At 36.6% G+C, this 18,302-nt stretch overlaps 3 protein-coding genes across 4 annotated transcripts; all 3 read left to right on the top strand.

Annotated features, from left to right (window-relative positions):
• Positions 1-1,937: 1,937 nt before the first annotated feature.
• On the top strand, positions 1,938-6,400 carry LOC137940561 (alanine--glyoxylate aminotransferase 2 homolog 3, mitochondrial-like). The gene is made up of 9 exons (XM_068785698.1): positions 1,938-2,233; positions 3,299-3,529; positions 3,609-3,779; positions 4,482-4,625; positions 4,725-4,904; positions 5,019-5,244; positions 5,574-5,687; positions 5,764-5,850; positions 6,167-6,400. Exons 1-9 carry the CDS (start codon positions 1,997-1,999, stop codon positions 6,208-6,210), a joined length of 1,434 nt encoding a protein of 477 aa, XP_068641799.1. The 5' UTR covers positions 1,938-1,996; the 3' UTR covers positions 6,211-6,400.
• A 3,569-nt stretch (positions 6,401-9,969) lies between these two features.
• Positions 9,970-11,108, top strand: LOC137942803 (secreted RxLR effector protein 161-like). Its single transcript, XM_068788539.1, has 3 exons — positions 9,970-10,003; positions 10,118-10,152; positions 10,392-11,108. Exons 1-3 carry the CDS (start codon positions 9,970-9,972, stop codon positions 11,106-11,108), a joined length of 786 nt encoding a protein of 261 aa, XP_068644640.1.
• A 2,263-nt stretch (positions 11,109-13,371) lies between these two features.
• Positions 13,372-15,325, top strand: LOC137942101 (G-type lectin S-receptor-like serine/threonine-protein kinase SD2-5). 2 transcript variants are annotated; one of them, XM_068787794.1, is made up of 2 exons: positions 13,372-13,882; positions 14,298-15,325. In XM_068787794.1, exons 1-2 carry the CDS (start codon positions 13,496-13,498, stop codon positions 15,294-15,296), a joined length of 1,386 nt encoding a protein of 461 aa, XP_068643895.1. In that variant the 5' UTR covers positions 13,372-13,495; the 3' UTR covers positions 15,297-15,325. The 2 variants fall into 2 exon arrangements, with proteins under 2 accessions (XP_068643895.1, XP_068643888.1); XM_068787787.1 differs by having other exon boundaries at positions 14,295-15,325.
• The last annotated feature ends 2,977 nt before the right edge of the window (positions 15,326-18,302 follow it).

The following is an 18,302-nucleotide window of genomic DNA, read 5'->3' as shown; positions in this document are numbered from 1 at the left end:
TTGTATTGCAGACTCCCTTTGAGTACTTCTTTGAGTGTCCACATCATCCTCAAAATCATCACTACTCTCACTATCTTCATTATACAAAGTTAATTAATCCCACTTCTCACAATCAAAATGATTTTTTTCTTCTTTTAATGGTAAGTTATGGATAAGCCATGCCCTAAAAATTGGAAAGATATAACCTAGGGGGGTTAGTCCAAAATGAACCATAATGAATTACTCCTGTATTACTTAGTTCATTAGATTAAGTTGTTAGTGTAGAATGAATTTTATTTCTTTTGAATCACTTCAGGTAATTGAATCAGGCAAAAATTGGGGAAAGTTGATTCAGACCTATTTTGCGATTCATTAACATGAATCGCGCGTCCCGCCTTGCTCCCCTTGCCCCCGCGAAAAAAATTTCTCTCGCTCGACCTTCCACCCCCAATTTTTTTTCTCTTCTCTCTCTCTGCCTCCCTCTCCTCTCCCTCTCGACCTCCATCGTAGAGCACGGGAAGCCGAGCCTCTGTCGCAAAGCCTCTCGGCCTCCCGACCTCTCTTCTCTCTCTCGGCCTCCCTCTCTTCTCTCTCTCAACGTAATGTTGGAAGCGCCGCCTCCGTCGTCGTTGCCCGCTGGCCCGGTGGCCTGCCATAGTCTCCTGCCATTATCGGCATTGAGGAAGACGACACGTGCCGTGAGGAAGACGATGTTTGATTTTTCCTAAGTTAGGAACAATTAAACCAGCGTCACAAAAATAATAATCTATATTTTTTATTTATAAAATAATTATTTTTATTTATTCAATATATTCATTTTATAATTATTGTATTAAATTAGTGATTTAATAATCATAATTAAAATATTATTAAAATAAATATTTGATAAATTTTTTTGGTTTAATTATCCCATTACTATAATAAAGTAAACCAATGGTTTTAAATTTTGTGACAATATATTATTAATTAATAATACATAAAAATATATATTATGTTATTGATAAAATAATTTATTTATTTCTTTATTATATTTTCTTATGTTATTTTTTAATTTTATTTATTTATTTTTAATTTATTATGATCAGAAGTAATTATTATATTAATTTATAATAAATTGTAATCATTAAGTAATATAATATAGTCTTTTATTAATTAGTTTATTAATATATTTTAATACTACACATTAAATCACTTATAAGTGTAGTAACCATACTTATTTTGCTTAATTATCTGCTTAGGCCTATGTTCTATTTAAGTATGTTACAAAAAGTTATTCATTCTCTTGTTTATATCATATTTTTTATTTTGGGGCACTAACACTAGAATTTGTTTTTTAGTGCACTTGAACTCATCTATACTAACACCAAAAGATGAGTTGAAGTTGAATCAATTTATTTAAGATAAATTGAAATCTTCACTTCATTTCATGTTCATCATGGACTAACCCCCCCTAGTGTGAGATGACTTAAGATAAGGTCAAACCAATGTTTTTTTCATATGATTTTCAGGTACATATGCATTTTTTATCAATATTTATTGCAATATTGTTATTATCATGTGATCTCTTATATATGGGAATATTGTGTGTGACCTTATTATATATGCATTTTTTATCAATATTTATTGCATTTTTTCTCCATGAAGATTTAAATTTTTTTAAAAATAATTTACTTTCTCTTGGAAGTTTGTGCTTATCCAAGTGCCCTAGGAATCTAATTATTTTACTGGATGGAGTTCTAGAAGGGCACTCCTGACTTGTAAATTTTATTTCATTTGAGGGGTATTTTCGTCTTTCAGTTTTAGTACTTTTTTGTATTAAACCTAATTATAGGCCTGTAAATGGAAAAAAGAGCTGGCTGGGCTAATCTCTCCTCCCTCGCTTTCTCCCACACAAAAAGACGTTTTGTGCCTCTATAAAAGGCTCGCCTTCTCTGCTCTCTTCTTACCCGCCTCAATCTCCCATTCGATCCCTTCCTCGAAGATAAAAACTCTCTCCTTTCTCAACAGAATTTCTAACATGCAGAGGGCTTTCGGGAGGCTTTTATCATCGAGGAGTGATTTTCGCGTCCGCCGGACGAGTTGGCGTTTTCTGTCTCAGGTTGCTGAACACGCCGACGAGAATGCTCTCCCCTTCCCCAAAATGCCCCACTTCGACTACGTACCTCCGCCCTACACCGGCCCGCCGGCAGCTGAGATCATTCGTAAGCGGAAGGAGTTTCTCAGCCCTTCCATGTTTCATTTCTACGAGAAACCTGTAAGCCTCTGCATCCCTTCCCTTCTTTTTTTTCTCTCACTTCTCTTGATCGAATCGGCATAGAGATGTTTTATTCCTTAACACCAGATTTCTGTTGTTTCAGCTTTCTGACAATCTTTTTCTTTCTTGATCTGTTTTTTTTTTTTTTTTGTTTTTAGAGAAATCTGAGGTTTAAATTAAATTTCATGTTACTTTTATCTGTTCTCGTATCTAATGATAATAGTAGCCATTTGAAGATCGTTAACCTTTAGTTTATATGAAACAAATTAAAAGAAAATTCTTCGGCGGATCGTAGTATTTCTAGAACGGATTTCCGTTTTATCTTCGTTTCCCGAGATTATCTCTCTTAGTTTAGTTTGTCTGTAGTTCTTGCACTGAAACATATTTTGAACTAAATTGGCGTTCATCCGATGCAATTTGGGCTACCACAAAGGTGCAGATAAAGGACTCAGTTCGAGGGAGGTCTCGAAGAAGCAGGGCCGGATTTGAAGGCTAACTCTTGTATTTGAAGTGAGTTCGTGAAGTGAAAACGCGTCCATGCGTAACAGGAGGAATAACTAACTGCTCTGGACAAAGCTTGTGTTTTTGCTCATATATTGAACGGACGATTTGTCGTTGTTCGTAATAAAACAATAACGAAAAGAAAGAAAAAAGAAAGAACCGACAAAGACGCCTGAGTATCGATGGAATAGAGGCATTTATTTCTCAGAATTATAACGTCACTTTCCAGCGATAGACAAATCTGCCTATTTCGCCCATGATGTGCAGGAACGACAAAACGTTTACAAATTCCAATGCTTCACGTGTTGTTGCGATCATGAACCACCGCTCCACCTGCAGGACTGGTTCAATTGTTGATGTTGATATCTTGGGGGTCTAAATTCTAATCTACGTTCCTCGATCCAGATCAGGAACAAGGGTTGAATTATAGGGAACCCACCGAGACGATTGTTCAGAAAAAAATGAAAATTTGTTGCGATAAATAAATCTGTGATATCTTAAAAATATGTTTTACACTCTAGCGATAATAAAGTTTATAAACTTGCTTTGTGTTTGTTGTTCTAGTTAAATGTTGTGGAAGGTAAGAAACAGTACTTGTTTGACGAGAATGGCCGCCGGTATCTAGATGCGTTCGGGGGGATTGCTACAGTCTGTTGCGGGCATTGTCACCCTGAAGTTGTGGAAGCAATCATGACCCAGACTAAACGCTTGCAACATTCCACCGTGGTGTATCTTAATCAAGCCATTGCTGATTTTGCTGAGGCGCTGGCTTCTAAGCTACCAGGAGATCTCAAAGTATTTTCTTGTGCTAAATCTGTGATTTGTAATTTCTTCTTTTGTTGTAATGCATTACAAACTTCTTTTCTCGTTTTAGGTAGTGTTTTTCACAAATTCTGGTACAGAGGCGAATGAATTAGCTATGATGATTGCTCGACTGTACACTGGATGCAATGATATTATTTCATTACGAAATGCGTATCACGGGAATGCTGCAGCGACCATGGGAGCAACAGCACAGAGTATTTGGAAATTCAATGTTATTCAGGTACTTCTTACTGGAACTTGTTCTTGCGTCTGCTGTCTGTTAATTTAGAATTGAAATCTTTTCGTGATAGTTCCAAAAATAAATCTAGTTTATTTCATCTTTCTCATCAGAAGATTTATCAAAGCGAAGACTAATTACTGGTTGATAAATTCTTAACGTTTTCAAAGTTTCTTTTTTCTGCAAAATTTAATGGTACAAATTGAAATAGGAGACATCTTGAACTGCAAAGAGGAAGAAGAGCACATGGCTATTGAGTATTTTCTTTTAAATTTTGGTATTCTTAATGATTTATCACTGTTTGCCTCTGATAAATTAGGAAATCAAGAAAAACTTGGACCCAAGTAATGTTTCACATGAAATTCACTTGCTGTCTAATTTACAATTGTGGATACAAATATTAATAGCAATGCTATTCATTCAAGTCCTTTACTCCTGCGGCCACCCACCTACACCTTGACCAGAAATCAGGATTGAAAACTGAGGAAAGGGGTTTATTCACTAGGTCTTTCTATTTTACGGTTATATGACGATTCAGGTTAAGTCTTGACCAGGTGAGCTACTTCAGAGTAGTCATTAGCATTGAACAATTCCCCATTTTACAGCTTTTTCTTCCTTCAAACACTACTTCGGTACTTTTTGGTGAAGGCATCTATACTGCACTTCTCATCCTCCTTGCCTCTCATTCTATTTCTTTGGCACCAGAGCGGCGTTCACCATGCATTAAACCCAGACCAATATAGAGGTGTTTTCGGTTCTGATGGAGAAAAATATGCAAAAGATCTTCAAGATCTTATTGATTATGGGACTAGTGGTCGTGTTGCTGCCTTTATTTCAGAAGCCATTCAGGTACTTTTAACTCCTTTTCATCATTTTCTTCCCTTCCTTAATAAGCCATCCTAATTTTCAATTTATTTTTTTATACTGAAAATATTTTGTCCTCTGAAGGGTGTGGGTGGAATACTGGAGCTGGCACCAGGTTACTTGCCTGCAGCATATAAAAGCATTAAGAATGCAGGTGGCCTTTGTATAGCAGATGAGGTTCAGGCAGGATTTGCTCGCACAGGAAGCCATTTCTGGGGGTTTGAGGGTCATGGAGTTGTCCCTGATATTGTAACAATGGCAAAGGTGTGTTTTTTCACTGTAACTTCATCTTAGATATTGGCCGTGGGAACACCAAATCTTCTTTGTTGTTCTATACATCAATTTGTTACTAGTCTTCTTTTGCAATTTGTCTTGCAGGGTATTGGAAATGGCCTTCCCATTGGTGCAGTAGTTACCACTCCTGAGATTGCACAAGTCTTGACTCAAAGAAGTTATTTCAACACATTTGGTGGCAATCCTGTTTGTACTGCTGGAGGGCTGGCTGTGCTAAGAGTAATTGAGAAAGAAAAGCTTCAAGAGAATGCTTTTCTTGTGGGTTCACACCTAAAAGAGCGCCTCCAGTCTCTCATGGAAAAGCACGAAAGTAAGCTTATACACTTTCTTAAACAAGTTCCAAAGTTTCAATTTAATACCATTTTCAACAAAAAAAAAAAGGAGATTCAGTTATATCGACTTCAAAATTCATATTTTGTCATGGATCATGATGCAAATTTCTTGACCACTAACAATCTCGTTGATTACATTGACTAAGTATATAAATCAATTTGAGAAGTCTAATCCACTAATAAGTGACCGGTTCTTATTTGAGAGTATCTGACACATATTATCATTGTCATTTTTCTTTTATTCTTCTCCTTGTTCTACTCTGTTATTAATTTGGTTGATGAATCCGACCCTGCTTAATGATTGCAGTCATTGGGGATGTGAGGGGGAGAGGTCTGATGCTTGGAGTTGAACTTGTTACAGACCGTGAGTTGAAAACTCCAGCCAAAGCTGAAACCTTGCAAGTCATGGAACAAATGAAAGGTTCTCTTTGTTTCTTCTCTTTCTGTCTCTCTGTATATATGTGTTTTATACATGTTTTAACACCTTATCGTTGCAGAAATGGGAGTATTGATTGGTAAAGGTGGCTTTTATGGGAATGTATTTAGGATAACGCCTCCTCTCTGCTTCACTAAGGCAGATGCTGGTGAGCTGAAATAACTTTACTTTAAAATATTATATTCTTTCCTTTATGAGAATCCCTTAGGGTCTGTTTGGAACCCCAAGGACAAGAAAAGAAAAAAAAATGAGAATTTAACCATTCTTATTCCCAAAAATAGTCAGTGAAAAGGAGAATTTGATCATTATCTCATTTTCACTAATTATTTGTGGGAATAATAATGGTCAAATTCTCCTTTTATTTCCTTTCCTCTTCTTTTCTTTTCTAGGGTTCATATAGACCCTTAAACTCACGGCATCTGTTCTCTTCTAACCATTGGCTTTCAAATCCTTGATGGTTGCAGACTTCTTTGTTGATGTGATGGATTACACAATATCGAAAATGTGAAACCTTTGCCACTCCGTGTGACAAGGAATAAGGCCCTTGAAGTATGATTGTATAGATTATTAATTGTGGAATAAAACCCTTTAAGCGGTTGAAAAAATGTTTGGGCTCTCAACTAGTATGATTGTATATCCACAAGTAATGTTAATCAATCTTAGCTAATTGTACATGATTTTCGTTGAATTTCTAACAAGGTGACTATATATTCAACTTGTATATAACAAAACATACTCTTTTCGTTTTTATTTTTACTTGCTTGCCAATAGCCTCAACATGTCTGATAATAGAAAAATATGGGAGGCTGGAACATGGTTCTACATAGCCAGTGCATATTGCATTCCCTGCAGTTGTTTAAACTTTAGAACAAAAATCGTGAACTCTTCAATTTGAAACCTAACATCCCCTTTCTAGGCTTCTTCTTAGCAACCCTTCTTCCTTTGTTTTATACTACTTGAGCTTACTAGAACCAAATAGTAAAATTGTTGCAAGTTGTGTACTAGCACTTGTTTAAACTATTAGAACTTCATGAAGATCTTCCATTTGTTATCACTAACACTATGTAGTAAGAATTGTTTAGAAAAAATAATTGGTTACTAGAGGAAGGTTGTTTGTGAAAAGGTTTTGCTTAAATAAACCTAGAGTGGGTGGGGGGTCGGGTGAATAGGTTTATCAAAGTTCTTTAAAAATTTAACAAGTACATCCACTACACTAAAATTTTCATAGTGGTTCACAATCACTATTTAAAATTGCTACTCTACTTTGGGGAGCCCTAGCCCTAAATTAAAACTTTTGCTCTAAATTGTCAAACGACAACTAAAGTTTAGAACCACAAAGATTTAAATTTAGCACCTGCCCAAATACTTTGGAACTTATGGTCAAGAACTCTAGGTACATGCACCCAGACCCAAAAGAGATTAAGAATACAACTGGTCAATGTAATTTGATTGACTTAAGAGCAAGGGTTACTTGGTTTTACAATGAAGCTTACATATGCATCTTTGTGGGTAGATATCAAATTCAAACCAAAATCTAGTTACACCAAGTTCCTAATATATATCAAAATAGAGTCAAACAATGCTAACTAGATAAATGTTTTGAATTTGAAAAAGAATAATTTTTTTCACTTTTAAAAGTATTCAGATAATAAGATGAATGCAAGAATACTTAGCTATTTGGGACTAAATCTTGAGTGGGAAACTTCAAAGCTCATATTTCAACATCCAACACTGGCAAACCACTAAAGATGACAATAGAGCTTTAAAAATTTCATGTGAGTTGTTGGTTAGGCTTAGAAAAGTTTTGGATATTTATAGGACAAAATCCTAGTTTAAAAAACTAGTCATTACATAAAATCAACCATGCTTCTAACTCTCATAAAAATTTCATGAAAAAAATATTTCAAATTTTATAAAAATACTTTTAAAATTATACTTGTGTTGTTTATCATTTTAATAGGTCACTTAAAAAAATTGAAGACCTATAGCCAATGTTATGGCCTCTATAAAGTCTTGGATTTCCATATTTGCAAATTGGGGTCAAATCCTTTGTTGATTTCTAAGGCCAACACATAACATGAAATCTCAAGGGAAGGAAATAAGAGATGAACTCTAGCTCTTGGTAGAGAGGAGAAAATAAACCAAGGGAGAGAAAGAAGATGAAAAGAGTGAGAAGTGTATAGACGAATTTGAGCCAAGAAGAAGAGGTTTGAATGCTCCACCACATGCGTTGAGGTTGTACTTATAATTGTATGAATGTGTTTATAATGACTACAATGCCCTTAGGGCTAAATACTTCAAAAGAAAAAAGATATAAGAGGATATACACCAACTTGGATAATTACAATTTTACGTTATCTCTATGGTACTTTTCTTTATTTACTAGCCATGCCACCCCTATATACATGGGTCTTTTAACACTCTGCCTCAAACTGGTGTTTATAATTTCACTTTGCAAATAATATTAGTCAAGAAACTTGTGTGCTTAAAAAGAAATTCTAATCTTGTGTGACTTGAAACAATGTCTCTGAGGTCTCAGCCTTGATTCATCTTGCTCTTGTTCACATTTTGGTTGTAGATTTCATCCTGTTCTCATCATGTTTTCCCCCTTACTTGGATATTTTGTTACATAAAATTTGATTACCACAACACGTGGAATTCTTTATTGTTGGTTACCTCTTTCTTATACTTCTTGTTCTTCTTCTCCCCTTCAAGTTAGTCACTCCTAGCCAAACACTAGTCAAAATGGTCATAATCTGAAACACACTCTGTTCAATTTGAATGGTAGAAAACAACCCAACTTTAGGGTACAACAAAGAGAGTACCCATATTTTAAGGGTAGCTCAAACACAAATCACCTCTTGGGTGAAGAATAAAATATTTGACTCAAGTTGGATGTTGGTCACAGTATTGCTCTGAAGTAATAAAAATACAAGATGATAAACTAAAGAAATACTACATGAAACAACTTTAACTAGAAGGAGGCGACTATGCAACTCATACTTCCAAATGAGAATGTGACCTTTTTTTATTATTTTTTGAAAAACTAGGGGAGACTATAATGGTAGAACTGAATTAAATTTGATCAAGTATGACTTTTGGGGGGTGACCAAGTTTGACTCAAGAGGGAGATTACAAAAATAATTCCTCTATGAACATGATGATTGAAAAAACTTTAAAAAATATCTTCTATAAGAAACTTTTTATATGAACCATCATAATGGAAACTTTCTAAAAATAAACTTCTCATATAACACAATTACTTTTTAACACAACTTGACCAATTTGAAAAGAAAATATTCAAGAGATAATTTATGACATAAGGGAGATTTAGGACACTAATATTTGGATTTTAGAACGAGCAAACAAGACTTTCTAATTCAATAGTTTCTGACTTTGTCAAAAGGGAAACTAAACTCATATGGGCAAAGACTTCTTTTAAGGAAACTAGTGTAATGTGAAATCAAATAAATAAACTGAGGAAGAAAAGATACTCTCAAGTTGGTAAAATCTTCACTAGATCTTTTAAAATAAATAGGAAATTTAACCAATATTAGCAACTTGTTGATTTTTTCAGGATTCCATAGCATTAAGGTCTTTTGTAGTATTGAAGGAGAAAAGGAAGGAGGAAGAAGAAAGGAAGAAGAAGAGAAGAAGAGAGGAGAACGAAACCAAACACAAACTCTCAAAAAGTATAAAATAGGTGATAAAACATAAGTCGAAACCAACCTCAAAGGATTTCAAACAAATAGTGATAATAATCATTAAAGTGGGTAGTGTCTATCACTCACAAGACGGTGATAAAAACCTAAAGGCACCAATAAAAAAGTTTCAATGGACTTCAAAACACCCTTCTATATATATATATATATATATATATATCTAAAAGAACCGACCAAAGCAATGTGCCAAAGGGCTGGCCAAAGGGGGTAAATGAGAGTAAAAAAATGATGCTAGGAGAAAAGCTTCCAAGTAAAAGGCTAATGGGGAATTAAAAAAGGAGAATGCGAAGAAGTTGGGGTCATCATGTGCTTTATTTTTTAAATAATTAAAATTCTTCATCAGGGTAGACGTCTTCGTATGCTTTATCTTTCGAAGTAATTCAAACTCCTCTGCAGAGATGGTCTTCTTCCTTTTGGGGTTCTTAAGAGTCATTGTAGAACTAAACTTTTTGAACCAACCGAATCCTTAAGATAAATCAAACCGACAATGATCAACAAATAATGAACCTGGGGTAATCAATCGAGGATTTCCTTCTCAAATAATAATGTCTCAATCAGAGAGACATAATAACAACAGTTGTAATGAGCCAATGCCCAAATAGCACATACCATATATGTTGTTATATAGCAGCGGATAACATTTAAATAATAAAAGTCCTTAAGTATAATAAGGATTCATGAAATAATTTGTAGCAAATCCAACCGTGATTAAGGAAGTTGTGCACCATGTAATAAGCTACTTGCAATAAGTAAATAGAACACTTGCAAAAAAATGAGAATAATGAGATAACTTAAGAGCTCCAGGATTCTTATACTATCATGGGTACAAGCAGACCCCTTCTCATGCAATAATAATCAGCCAGTAGATAATTAGTATATTTTTCTTCCTGGAGTGAGAGTTTCACATCAGTCTTTGTGTGTTGATCTCCACTTAGAAATCTGCTGCTACGTAATATGGTGTATATAGAATTCAAAGGACTCCAATCTGTTATTGTTGGTAATTCAAACAACAACAATTGCTTCTTATGCTGTTAATTCTGTCAACCAATTTTTGCACGCCCCTACTGAAGATCATTTTCTTGCTGTTAAACATATTTTTCGCTATATTAAGGGCACTCTCCATTTTGGCCTTAGTTTTCGTCCATCCATTGTTCCCGGTGCGCTAGTCGGTTATTCAGATGCTGACTGGGCTGGCTGCCCCGATATTCGTCATTCCACATCAGGCTACTCCATTTATGCTGGTAACAATCTCGTTTCTTGGAGTGCAAGGAAGCAACCCACTGTCTCCCACTCCAGTTGTGAATCTGAGTATCGCGCCCTAGCTATGACCACTGCTGAACTTCTTTGGCTTACACATCTTCTGTATGATCTCAAGGTCCCAGTTCCACAGCCGCCCCTGCTCTTATGTGACAACAAAAGTGCTATCTTCTTAAGCTCCAATCCTGTTTCCCACAAGCGGGCCAAACATGTTGAATTAGATTACCATTTTCTTCGAGAACTTGTTGTCGTTGGCAAACTTCGCACCCAGTTTGTGCCCTCTCACCTACAGGTTGCTGACATCTTCACCAAAAGTGTTTCTCGGCCTCTTTTTGAATTTTTTCGATCCAAGCTTCACGTTTGTTCCAATCCGACTCTTCGCTTGCGGGGGGGTGTTGAAGATACTGTTAAAGATATCTCGGCTTGATTCAAGGCTCCATTTTTGTATATTCCATTGAGGATAATTAGCCTTGATTATAGGCTAATTTTTTGTATAATTTCTGTTTCAGATTGATTGTAATATTCTATATATGGCATTGTAAAAATTATAAATTCATCATCAACTCCACCTTCGAAGTGTGGTGGTTTTATCAAATCCTCTCACTCATATCAAAACAGGTCCACTACCAACTCAGGAGTTGGGATAAAAAAGGTGTAGATAGCTACTACTTTATTGAAGAATGAGTCTGTCGATCACATAATAGGAAGACAACCTGTAGCTGTTTAATGACATAAGCTGCTTGGATTCTCTTGTTCCTTCTCCGGCTGTGTAAAAGATGAGCACATTGAAGAAGGACTAAAAGGATGGAGATAAAAGACTTCAACTACCTAGTTTCCACGATCAATAACTTTAGCAACGAGATGGAAGACATCACCAGCACCTTTTAAAAGCCAGAGTCGAAGAACCAAAAAGCTCCACTCGAAATCTGCTTCGTGATGGATGGAGAGACGCTTGTTTCTTTCGACTTCATGATCAGAGCTGCATACGATACGAGGATTTCATGTACAGATGGCGCAATTGACCAAGGCCCATGATAAACCAGCAATTTGATTTCAGCAAGCTTTCATAATCGAGATTAACTAGCGAGTCGAGGAGGATTTTATAAGGATTCTAACTATATGCTGCTACTAGTCGGTGGCTGCAAATACTTCTCAAAACAGAACAAATTCTGAAGAATATCATACTATAGCCTGCATGGTCAATATTTAAGTAATGAAGGTTGCTGGTTCAAAAAGACATGTGAGCAGCTGGATATAAACAGGTAACTTGTTGTAGCCTGCATGATCATAAAATGGAAAGTCGCTGAATAATCATCATCCCAACAGAGATGTAAATCGTCCCAACATCAACTTCAAGAAAACGAAAACTCCGAGTTGTTTACTAGATAGGGACTCTCAGATTTCTGGATCACAAAAGTCTCTCAGCAGATACCATCGTATCTTGATTTTGCAACCACAAAACAGAGAAGAAGATTTCCAGCAACGCAGCAGCAAGTCTAATATGAATTTCTACTATTCAAGTCTATATGCAGCAGCAATCTTTTCAGAGAGTCTTTCCAGCAATGCTAGAGACAAATATGTAACTCAAATAGAAAAGAAAAACTAGCAGTAATATAAGAGGAGTTGTCGAGCCAGAACACAGAGATGATTTTCTTCAAGAACAAGCAGTGAGAATGAAAAATTAAGAAGGAATCAGTGACTTACAATACCTCTGTTCTCTGACCCTTCACATAAATCTCTGAGTTTCTGTTTACACCCAGCAGTAGAAAACAAAAACAGAGAAGAACATCTTGATGAAGAAGACTGCAGAACATACAGTACCAGAATATGCATTCTTAGAAGTTAAAAATCGAAGTATTGTGGCATGATGTGATTTACCTTTGATTTTTGTCTCTTTCTCTCCCTTTTTAGGGTAAAGGGTAGTGATATAGTTATAGTTCTTCTCATTATTATAAATACACATTGATGGGGTGCGGGAACGAAATGAGCAGATTGCGTAAGAGGGTGTGCAGCAGAGAGAGGGGCGCGCTTGTTTCATGTACATGAATGTCAAAATTGGGCAAAAAATACTTTCTGTCATTTACGTTTTTGGCCATGATCTCTTGAGTCATGTTAGTCATGTACATGACTTGAAGTTTGGCTCTCCCCTAACGACCTCAAGACATGAACTGAATAATACGGCTGAAGTTCATGTCCTGAGTCAAGTTGACTAACCCCCCTTAGTGATCCTATCTTTCAATTGTACATATTTTAACTACATTTTTAGCGATGCCAAATTTTTCATGCCTAAAAGCTCACTCCATCCACTAATAGATCTTTTCTTACATGGCTCTAAGTACAAGAAGAAGCAATTCACATTTTCCAGGGCTATTACACTTGATACCAGTTTCTAAGGGAAAGTAATAAAACTCCATTAGTATTGTCTTTAATGGTGGCAGTTATTTTTAGGTGGTTAGGCAAGTGGAAATTTAACTTAAATGTGTGACCAAAGAGGCATTATATGCTGCCACACGCGTGCACAGGCTTCTGAAGGGCCCACCACAATGTCCAAACCCTTGACGATTACATCCCACTACCAAAAGCAACAAGTTGGAAGTGGGACACCACTCAGCAGAATACAACAAACTGGGTCCCTCCATTGCACCCGTTATAAGAAGAAAATTCAATAAAACGGAAAGCACTCACCCAGTTTTTGAGTGCATGAGATTCCCCCACTCCATGGCTCCCAATCCTTCTTCACCAACCAAATCGTAGTCGGAGGAGTGTTTCCGGTCGGTCACTTGCCGGAAACTCCATTTCTCCAGATACCCCAATATGGGTTTCTGTATCTTCTTCCTCTTCTTCGTCTGGTGTACCTTTTTCTCCGATTCAAGGTCGGAAATCATGACGGGACATATGATAACACTGTCGATTCCAACAATTAACGAAGCAGGCTTCCATGGAAGGACCGTATTCATGGAAACCAGGGACAAAATACCAAATTTCAGGGCTTCATTGGGTGCTGAAGCTGTTGGTGGAAATTACGTGTGCTCCTTGTCCGTTTTGCTCGGAGAAGTCGAAGTATGGAGTTCCAAACAGTTCTCGGAGTTTCTTCTACAGGGAAGCTGTGTGCTGGAGCTGACGATAGACGGGGTCCTGCAGCTCAGAGATTCGACTGGGCGAATCGGATGGCAAACGGCTACAGTAGGCGAGGGTGTAGAGGTTGGTACATCTTTAAATGCTAATATTCATATTTTATTACTATACTACAATTACAGGGTGTAATTACGAATAATAATAAAGCCCTGTAAGAACTGTTGGTTTCGGATGAACGCACTGGTCTATCTGATGAAACTGAAAAGGAAAGGGGTCAACAACAAACATAAATTTTGATTAAGGTTAATGCTGGGTAATGGGTATTAATTAGCACATTTTAAGTTTTATTTTTCTCGTTAAATACCAATGAAGAAGTCTTATTAGGCTAGAACTTTATGTTCTGTTTCAGAAAAAAAAAAAAAAAAAAGTTTCTTTTCGTTTAATGTGTTTGAACTGATAGTTCTCTCATTTTCATGGATGCTTCAAGCAATGCTTTTCATGATTATATTTCAGCTACCTGATATGTTGCTTCATCTAGCAGAAAGTAAAGCTTCTGAGGACAGGAAACCTTGTTTTAACTGATGCTAGAAACCAAATAAAGTGGCAGAGCTTTGATTTTCCAGGAAAGATAATGCTGTGGCAGCAAAGGCTCGCCGTTCCTTCTCAATTAACTTCAGTTTCTACCAATTCTACTTTATCCTTCTCCTTCAGCATCCAATACAACAAGATTGTCCTCTACTTGAACTCTGCAAACCACAAGTACACTTACTGGGAATACCAAACCCACAAAAACAGGAACATCTCATATTCACTCTTGGGTTCAACAGGATTAAAGCTCTTTGACCGCAGACATCGTAAGATGGCACAAATTTTTGTTAACAAAACGGGCCCTGTGAGATTTTTAGCACTGGGGAAGGAAGGAAATTTGGGATTCTACCATTATTCACCTCACAAAGGAAAGTTTGAACCCTCGTTCAGAGCAGTAAATGCCACTTGTGATCTTCCCCTAGCTTGTGGCCGTTATGGACTCTGCACTTTCTCAAACACTTGTAGATGTTTGCAGTTTACCCATCAATCACATAGCGTCACAAGTAACTGTCATGAGGGACTCACTACTGGGTTTTGCGAGACAGAAGATTCTTTAAGGATGGTGGAATTAGTGGGCATTATTACTGTTCTGGAGGGCACTCCACAGAGGGCTAATGTTACTAAGGAAGAGTGTTCAAGATTGTGCATGCAGGACTGCTCTTGCGCAGCAGCTTTATTTTCTGAGAATAGAAGAGCAGAAACTCGACAAGGATGTTTTCTCTACGAGTTTGTAGTAGGTCTAAAACAGGTAGTAGATAGAAGAAACCAGTTCTATTTTCTGGTCAAGATTCCTGATAAAATAATTAACGGCAAGCATGGGAGCTCTTCCAACGCTAAGAAATGGCTTCTGGTTTTCGGTACTCTAGTTGATGCTGTGATCATTCTTTTGATTTTCGCTGTTTTTTTCTGGTATTGTGTCTTTCGAAAGAGGAAGAGACCAACACAAAGGTGAAAACATTTAATATCTTTTTGAATTCTTTCTTTGTGAATGGTAAACAATAGGGTACTGTCGTCATCTCGATTTTAATACTGATATCGCCAGAAAAGAGAAAAGGTTTACCAACTCAGCAAGTATGTTCCTTAATGATGCTGTAAGTGAATAATGCAAACGACTCAACCGACTGGAGCAGCTGCTGGTACTGCTTTCCAAATATTAATCATTCGCATTCTCGTAGTGGTAGGGGCAGAGCTCCCCTGGAATCTTATCTTCACAAGGAAGACTAATGACTTGAGCCTCTACTATCAAATTCTTCATTCTCGATGATTCCTCTTCAGGTATCAGGGGATAACAAACGGTTATAAAGGAGGAAGACCGCATGAATCATCATTACAATTGCGGTTACTAAGGGGGGTTAATCAACATTAAAGTTGAAGTTGAAGTTAGATTTCAAATTTAAGGCAATGATTTAATTCAATTTCAACTTCAAGTTCGGTATTTGTACCCAAAATAAAAAATATGATATAAACAAGAGAATGTGTAAATTTTTATAATATACTTAAAATAAAATATATATCTAAACAGATAATTAACCAAAATAAACATAGTTATTATACTAATAAATTATTTAATGTAGTATTCAAATATATTAATATACTAATTAATTAAATACTATATTATATTAATTAATTATTACAGTTTATTATAAAATAATATACTAATTAATGAAATATTATATTATACTAATTAATAAAATGCTATATTGTATTAATTAATGAAATACTATAGTATTAAAATAATATTGGTTTAATTTTTCTTAACTTAGGAAAAACTAAATCAACAACGTCGTCTTCCTCACGACGCCGATAATGGCAGGGAGATAACGGTGGACCAGTAGGCAATGGCGATGTAAGCCGAGAGGGAGAAGAGAGGGAGGCCGAGAGGCTCTGCGATTAAGCGACGATAGGTAACTGCGATGGAGGCTCGACAATGGTGGCTTTGCGATGGAGGCTCAGCAATGGCAGCTCTATGACGAAGGCCGAGAGGGAGAATAGAGGGAGGCCTAGAGGGAGAAGAGATAGGGAGAAAAAAAAATTGGCAAGGAATGCCGAGAGGGAGAAGAGAGCGCGAGAGAGAAAAAAAATCGGTGATGAAAGACGCGTCCCAAAAATTTGCTTCAAGTGAATGATTCAAAATTTTGGTCTGAATCATGATTCCACGATTTCAGCCTAAGACGATTACCTGCATTTTTCAGATGACGTTGGCGCTAGTGCACCACTAACGGCCTAATTGAATGAACTACATAATGCACATGAACTTCATTTCAAATTCATTCCCCCCCTCCCCCCCATGAAGGTTTGTTTGGAACCCTTAGAAAAGAAAAAAAAATTGACCATTATCATTCCCAAAAATAGTTAGTGAAAATGATCAAACTCTCATTTTCTTTTTTTTTTCTTTTCTTTTCCAAGGGGTTCCAACAGACCCTAAGTTTTCAATTCATTGCTCCCCTTGCTGCTATAGCAGTAGCAACTCCTTTTTCAAGAATCAGCCTTCTATATCTTTTGAATCCACTCTTTATTTTTGCATATTTCAACAAAATTCTTGTTATGGTTGCACATATGATCATAGGGTTAGCTGTCGTTACAATGGTCACAAAGGTAGTAGTTAGAATAAACAATTCCAATGGGTTTGATAGAAACATGGAGTGTTTATACTATGGCAAGTTATGTTTGGGGTTTAAAAGACAATTCTTCAAATTCTATCAATACTTCTGCCTTGGTTGTAGATATTTCTAGCATTCGATTGAATAATGCACAAGAGAGAGCTTGGATGGTAGATAGAGATATTGCCCAACATATTGTCACTCAAATCAAAGAGACACAATAGCAACAATTGAAATGGGCCTAGGCCCAAATAACACGTACCGAATAGGTAGTTATATAGCAACGGATAACCAGTAGGTAGTAAAAGTCCTTAATAGCAATAAGGACACATAAGATAATCTGCAAGTAGTTCATCCTTGAATAAGGACGCTATGCACCAAGTAATAAGTTAAGGATAGTCCAAGGTAATAATCAAGTCAAAGTCAAGCCGGTAGCAGATAGGAGCTAGTCGCTTTGACAGTGAGTGAGTGAGTCAAGACGAGTAATAGAGTGCCAATAATAAGTTGAACCAAGTGTTGTTTGATAATCAATAAATAAAAAAAACTCAAATGTGTTCATCCTTCATACTTCTCCTTCTATTCTCCCCCTCTAGCTGGGAGATAATGTCAATGATCCAAGTTTGAAGTCAACAAATATTTTGCAAACTCAAGTGCTAATCCATCTCTTGTATGATCAAGTATAAGAAGGGTAGCAACAACTTCACTAGCTCAAATATTGTTGTTGAATTTAGGATCCATTTTTTTCATAATTTCGAGCAAGAGAAAGAAGAAAGAAAAAAGAAGAATAGGGAAGAAGAGCTCTCGGGTAGAGAGAAGAAAAAATAAAAGAGAAAAGAGAGGTGGCACCAAGAAAAGAGAGAGAGCGGGATTAACTCAAGAAAGAGATGTGTAACTTGATTAATTCCGAATTACAACACCTCTATTTATAGTAGAGGAAGAGGTAGAGTCTTTATACAATTAGTCTTTCAATCCTAATTATATTCCAACTCTAACTCGCTAAGATAAGTCTATTCAAACCAATCTACTAGAAGACTAATATGAGTTGAACTAGAACTCTTTCTTCATTCACATAAATATAAGGGAGGAGGCCAGTTCGTGGCCTTATCCTTGTAGGTCCCTCATGATCTTCCAGCTCATCTTGATAAGGTTCCCAACTCGTGAGATATTTGTGGGTCCCACTTGATCATCAAGTCTTCCAACTCATTTCAGTTTGTGCTTCTTAATTCCTTAACTCCTGCTTGCTTGGGTGAGGACTCTTCTTGGTGTCCCACGTCCTCATGGTGGGTCCCACCAGCTCGAGCACCATGGTGGGTCTCACATTGTAACACTCCCCCTCAAGTTGAGGGTGAGAAGACATC

This window comes from Aristolochia californica, unplaced genomic scaffold (assembly GCF_029961685.1).
Source record: "Aristolochia californica isolate CCGP_79_NKW_82.1479 unplaced genomic scaffold, dmAriCali1.0.hap1 SCAF_10, whole genome shotgun sequence".
Classification (NCBI taxonomy): Eukaryota; Viridiplantae; Streptophyta; class Magnoliopsida; order Piperales; family Aristolochiaceae; genus Aristolochia; species Aristolochia californica.
This window is presented reverse-complemented; position numbering and strand designations above follow the sequence as displayed.